At 39.0% G+C, this 6,000-nt stretch overlaps 1 protein-coding gene across 1 annotated transcript; it reads right to left on the bottom strand.

The window, feature by feature from the left end:
* Positions 1-999: 999 nt before the first annotated feature.
* LOC138612718 (gastrula zinc finger protein XlCGF57.1-like) lies at positions 1,000-4,657 on the bottom strand. Its single transcript, XM_069686121.1, has 2 exons — positions 4,439-4,657; positions 1,000-2,053 (listed from the first exon to the last, which is right to left on the bottom strand). Exons 1-2 carry the CDS (start codon positions 4,629-4,631, stop codon positions 1,050-1,052), a joined length of 1,197 nt encoding a protein of 398 aa, XP_069542222.1. The 5' UTR covers positions 4,632-4,657; the 3' UTR covers positions 1,000-1,049.
* Between the last annotated feature and the right edge of the window lie 1,343 nt (positions 4,658-6,000).

Raw genomic sequence — 6,000 nt, 5'->3', positions numbered from 1 at the left:
TTCTCTCCTTATTTCTCTGATATTGCTGTTATTTAGCCATGGTGAGGCCAGGGGCTTACATTTTTTAGTATTTCGAAGTGCAACAGAATCAAGGACGGCCAAGACAGTAATATTGAAGTTCCTCTGTGCTCACATGAGATGGTGCAGCCTCAACACTGGTAATAATGGGAACATTTCTGTGGGCTTCTGCAAACCTAGTCGCAGTGGAGGAGTTTGGAATGCGGGAGCAGAGGAGAGCAGGGCGGGCTGGAGGAAAGTAGGGCAAATCTAAGTCAACTAGAATTTACCGCCTTGCGGTTGTATGCCTCCACCAACTAGTCAAGTTGAAGTAACATTTCTGTCTGTGTAGACTCTAGACATTGGAGTTATTAAACAGAAGGTATTAAGTGTATGTTCTGGCGAAATGGAAGTTAATACTATAGTAACATGTATGATTCCAGTGAATAGTTTCCAGTGAGAAATATGCTGCCCTCACTTAGAGACTATTTTTCTAGAGAAGGAGTAAGTACTGATAAAGAGCTTTGACACATGATGCAATTATCATCACCTTAAGTTCAATACTAGCAAGATCAAAGAGCTTGTTGTGGATTACCAGAGGAACATGAGCCCCCTGTCCTGGTTGTCATCCAGTGAGAGGAAGTGAAAAGGGTGGATTCATACTCAAGCACCTTTGGGTCTAAGTCAATAAGAATTGGATTGGAGTGACAATATGAAGCATTATGCCGACACAGTGAAGTTGACCTTTCATCTTTTGGGTATAAAATGTCATCACTTCGTCATTTTAAACCTATTAGAAATTTGTGAATGAATTATTGTGTTATGGCCACAAATGTGTTTTGTGAGGTCACAGTGACCTTGACCTTTGACCACCAAAATCTAATCACATGATTCTTGAGTCCAAGAGGACGTTTGTGCAAACTTTTATTATAATTGAAATTGACTTTTTGAACAACAGAAATTCCTTTAAAACATATTTCAATAACATTAATTTTGCTCCTGTCTCAAGCACATAGTCTCTCTTAAACGAAGAAAGAAATCCCGGGTGTGTTTCATTTACTGCTGCTGCTCTCTCTAACACACTTGTGTGTTTTCACCCGTGACTTTCTGGTGAATTTCCTCCCACAAACAGGACAGCTGAATGGCTTCTGACCTGTGTGGAGCATAATGTGTTGGGTCAAATTGACTTTTTGTGTAAATCTTTTTTCACACACTGAGCAGCTGAAGGGTTTCTCTCCCGTGTGGATCCTCATGTGTTTCAGCAACGTGGGCTTCAGAGTAAAACTTGCATTACACATTGTGCAACTGAACGGCTTCTCTCCTGTGTGAACTCTCATGTGTTGGGCAAGACTTCCACTGAGGATGAAGCGTTTATTACAGACTAAGCAGCTGAAGGGTTTCTCTCCTGTGTGGGTTCTCATGTGGGAGATTCGACTTGACTGCCGAGTGAATCCTTTACCACAAACCGAGCAGCTGAAGGGTTTCTCTCCTGTGTGGGTTCTCATGTGGGAGATTCGACTTGACTGCCGAGTGAATCCTTTACCACAAACCGAGCAGCTGAAGGGTTTCTCTCCTGTGTGGGTTCTCATGTGGGAGATTCGATTTGACTGCCGAGTGAATCCTTTACCACAAACCGAGCAGCTGAAGGGTTTCTCCCCCGTGTGAATCATAATATGCCGCACAGCATCTGCTTTACTACGAAATTGTTTCTTACAAGCTGAACAGCTGAAGGGTTTTCTTGAGTCACTTCTCTTATGTGTGATTACATTTGGACTCTGCTCAGCTTGTTTGGATGACTCTAGAGTCTCATCTTCATCAGCAGGATGAATAAGAGGAACTGATACTCCACAGCCCTCAGTATTACATTCTTTTCCCATCTCTTTGGCGGAGCTGCCGGCTGCACTTTGACTTTGCTGAAGCGGTGAGATCTGAGCCTTCTCTTCATCGTCTTCACTCTTCACATGGACAGGTTCTTGGAGCTGCTCTCCCTCCTGACTGCTCCAGAGCTGCTCAGCCTCCTCTTTGATCTGTGGGGGCTCTGGGTCCTGCTGAATATCTGCAGAAAAAAGGAGGAAATCAGGTCAGCTGAGTCAGTGATCTCTTCTAAATCCCTTCTTGATACATACTTTAAACAGCAAGTTGTTCTGAATATTACTTGAATTTCTTTTTGTCTGAATTCTTTTAAAATATTTTTGTCTTTTAGAGTTCTTATAAATTCATTTTATATTTTTTAAAATTATTTCAGATATTTGCCTTTGATTATGATTTTATGACCTGTCTGTTTTGCTTTGCTGCCTTTGAAACACTTTGTAACTTTGATTTTGAAAAGTAAAAAAACAATGTCTATTTAAAAATAACTGATCAGTCATCAATATTTCTTTAAGATGGAAAAGTGATTGTAATTTTAAGTATTGCTTTAAGTTCTAATAATATGTTTATTATCTTTCAGATGTGATACTTCCCATGTGTGTTTTGTCCCCCTTTATTTTAATGCAATTCCTTGATTTGGAAAATAAAAGTTATTTCACATCAGTGCGGTACGGAAATGCAAAAAATCTGCATGCAAATTTCCCCGCATGACAACTATGCACACCGGGTCCGGTGTGAAGTATACGCATTGCGGTGTTCCATTTTTGTAATAAATTAAAAAATGATTCCGCCCAGAGACAGTACACCAACTTCTGCGAACCAGTCGACCCTGAGACTGGCTGTGAGGTGAACATTTTTCCAAAGGCTTCCGTAATTCCGCACAAGAGCCTTTCCGTGTGGCCCATAGTGTATTGTAGAATGTAGATCGTGGATACACTGATGTAATTCATACATTAATCATGCTTTATTCAATTGTCACGATGAAAAAAAAGTACATGAGGACAGCACGGCTGAGCTTTCGGGTGTTGCAGAAACAGGTATGAAACAGTCACTAATATTCATAAAGTATATTTATGACATTCTTTAAAATTTAAAAGAGGCTGTTTTTGTAATTGATGCAATCTGTACTTATGCATTACTGAAAATCTGTGCTTGGTGTGAAAAGGCTTAAAACCATGTTCAGACAAATGAAGTTTTCTGACTGGATTTTTGCATTCTGACCCGATGCCCATGAAGATAGTCAACCTTTAAATATGAACCTTCTACTTAACACACTGACATTTATAGATAAGTTATTATATATTCAACATAGCTTGAACACACCAAGTATTCATCGCATAATTTCCATTACGCTGCTTTTATCTCGTACTGGTTAAACTAGAATTCACCCTATTTTATATTTACTATTAAACATAACTAAATGGTTTCACTAACCTTGCCTTAAATGGTAAAATTCTAAATATTTAAACCTGGGCCCTATACATTTTCATTTTTGGTAATACATGTAATGGGTTTAAATGTATAGAATTGTTTCAGTAGATTGCTTCAGTCCGCGGCTGTGAAAAGAGCTGTAATTGCTGTAACATAATCCCTGCTGGCAAATGTGCCTGATCAAAGTGTGTCAAATTAAAATGTTTGGTTTTGCCACTGACAGACTCATATGGGATCTCATCTTATGGAAAGGGGTTATTTTATATCCAGGGACAGCTGGTAAATTGCTCTCTTCAAAGCCACCAAACTCCAAAGTTATTTTACCTCACAGAACACGAGAGTTGTTGGACTACCGCTGCCTTGATTGTTTAATTTATTTTTGTTGGAATGGATAAAATGGACAGAAAGAAAGGGGTACAATGGTATGGATTTGATGGACCAGAGGAGGATTCGTCCTGACTGAAAATAATCTGTGTCTATTTTTATTTTATTTAAGTCTCAGTTCTACCATTTTTAATTGTATAATTTCATTCATTTGTAACTTACGTTTCAGATGAGCAAAATCAAACATGAACCTACAATTTTTAAAACCAAAATGTGATCAGCAGTGTCTCCTAAAGTCTCCATTAGTGGGTTTTAAAACACTGGAGTAGAGTGGACGCTTTGCATATACGTACAACAAGTAGTTTTGAATAGAAGAGATTTATCCCAGCACCATATACTGTCACATTACAGGAAATTAAGACCAAAAGAAGTTGGCATCATACATTGGTTCATCTGTCATTATCAAAAAATGTACATGAAGCCTGAGTTGCATGGCCAGTTGTGTTGAAGACTCTTCCTGCAAACAGCTGTACATTATGTGAAGCATTAAACGCAGCCATCACTGTAAAAATGTTCCTGAACTTATTTTCTGAGCGGGAACAATAGGCTGTATAAATAGGCAGGAACATGGACTTGTGTGATGATTATGCACACGGTGTAACTACAGACTATTAAACAGTAAATAACCTGCCAATCAAAACTGTAATTTGTCCGTTTACAGATCTGAGCTCAATCTCGCATTAGGCTGTCTGAGTTGACACTGATATAACATTGTACATTAAAACTTAAAGCTTCTACTACGACTTCGACGACCAACCTGTTCCGTGTAACCGAACTTCCGGCTTCAAAACAGCGTCTAGCAGTTTGCGTTGTCGCTCGTTCTCTTGCTTTGAGAGATAAAGTTCCTCTTCATACTCAGATATGGCCCTTACAAAGAGTCCTAATATTTCTTCGGCGGTAGAAGCTAAATGCCGATTCACCACGACTCTCAACATTTCCACTTTAGACATGTTTAAACTATTAACTACACCCAATCAAGCGGTCTATGTTCACAGCTACAACCATTTACTTCCGTGTTCTGGCCGGCAGCGACAAAACGGCGACTTCCGGCTAAAAACTTCTTCTTCCTCTTCGGTGATTTACAGCCGCCGGCATCCATAAAGTTGCATGACTGCCACCTTCAGATTTTACTTTTCCTCATTTATCCTCATTATTTTAAATCTGTTTGCCTTAAGAAGGCCAACATTCACTTTCTTCCTTGTGTACTGTTTCTACTTTCTAAAACTTAATTTTGATAATATTCTCTACTTGCCCGATTGTCTGTAATCTTCTCATAATTTCCTCTCTCTGGCGTATTTGTGTTACCATGATATGTTCCACTTTCTTTATGTTATTTAATCAGAATCAGCTTTATTGGCCAGGTATGTACACATACGAGGAATATGACTCCGGTTTAACTTTGATCTCTATGTACAAGCACAAAGTACCAAGGCTACCATCCGCGGCACCATCTTGGATTTTCTACATAACCCTGTTGGATGTTTTCCTATGAACTTAAGTGTACTGTTGAAGTTGCTGTGCTCTATCCTCAGTCTGCTTATAATGATCTGTTCTCTCCTACTTGTCCCCCTATTTCTTCATATACCAACACTGCTTTGTATAGATTGTAGGCCTAAATGTCTGCCCTAAGTTTCATTATTCCAAAGTTGTTGCCACAGTGGGTTAACTTTTCTTCAAATTATGGCTTTCCCCTCTGTTTTTGTCCATTTTTTTCTGCTTCCTTTGCAATGTTGTCTGCCCTCTCATTTCCCGGTATCCTTAAGTGTTGTGGGACCCACATGAAGCTGATATTTTGCACTTGTCTTATAAGTCTTGTGTTTGTAACCAACATTTCATAAAGCAACTCCTGGTGACTTTGACTGTCCCTGTCTTGAAACTTGTCAATGCTGACACAGAATCAATGCCTATAACTATTTTTCTTAAATTAATTTGCTCTCTCCATTCCAATACCATCAGTCTTGCATACAGTTTTACTGCAAATATACTTAAACAATCTGAAGTTGTTTTATTAAATTCCATCTTGAGTTTCGGCACAACTGCAGCCCCTCTTGCTTCTGTTTGGGGATCCTTTGATCCATCAGTAAAAATGTGTATGCGGTCAATATATTCACTATCCATATAATTGTAGTACTCTGTGCTCCGAGTCCCAACGTCTGCAAATCCAAACTCAATGTCGTTTAATCAGAAGTTATAGTTGAGATAAAAAAAAACCAACGTATTAACAATCTAAAACCTGCTTCCATCTTCCAACACTACAATCAAGTTAGCATCAGACCCGGTCAAAAACTTTCAGAATAAATCCTCATCTTCAGAGATGTT

Source organism: Semicossyphus pulcher, unplaced genomic scaffold (assembly GCF_022749685.1).
Source record: "Semicossyphus pulcher isolate SPU_LCO1_2020_fin unplaced genomic scaffold, fSemPul1.0.p SCAF_8, whole genome shotgun sequence".
NCBI lineage: Eukaryota > Metazoa > Chordata > Actinopteri > Labriformes > Labridae > Semicossyphus > Semicossyphus pulcher.
The sequence above is the reverse complement of the archived record's forward strand: the minus strand, read 5'-3'. Positions and strand labels throughout refer to the sequence as shown.

Excerpts from the sequence above, each read along its gene's own strand:
- LOC138612718 (XM_069686121.1), bottom strand. The coding sequence starts at position 4,631 with ATGTCTAAAGTGGAAATGTTGAGAGTCGTGGTGAATCGGCATTTAGCT. Across the intron at positions 2,054-4,438 it reads AGTTCGGTTACACGGAACAG|ATATTCAGCAGGACCCAGAG; the intron begins GTTGGTCGTCGA and ends TTTTTTCTGCAG.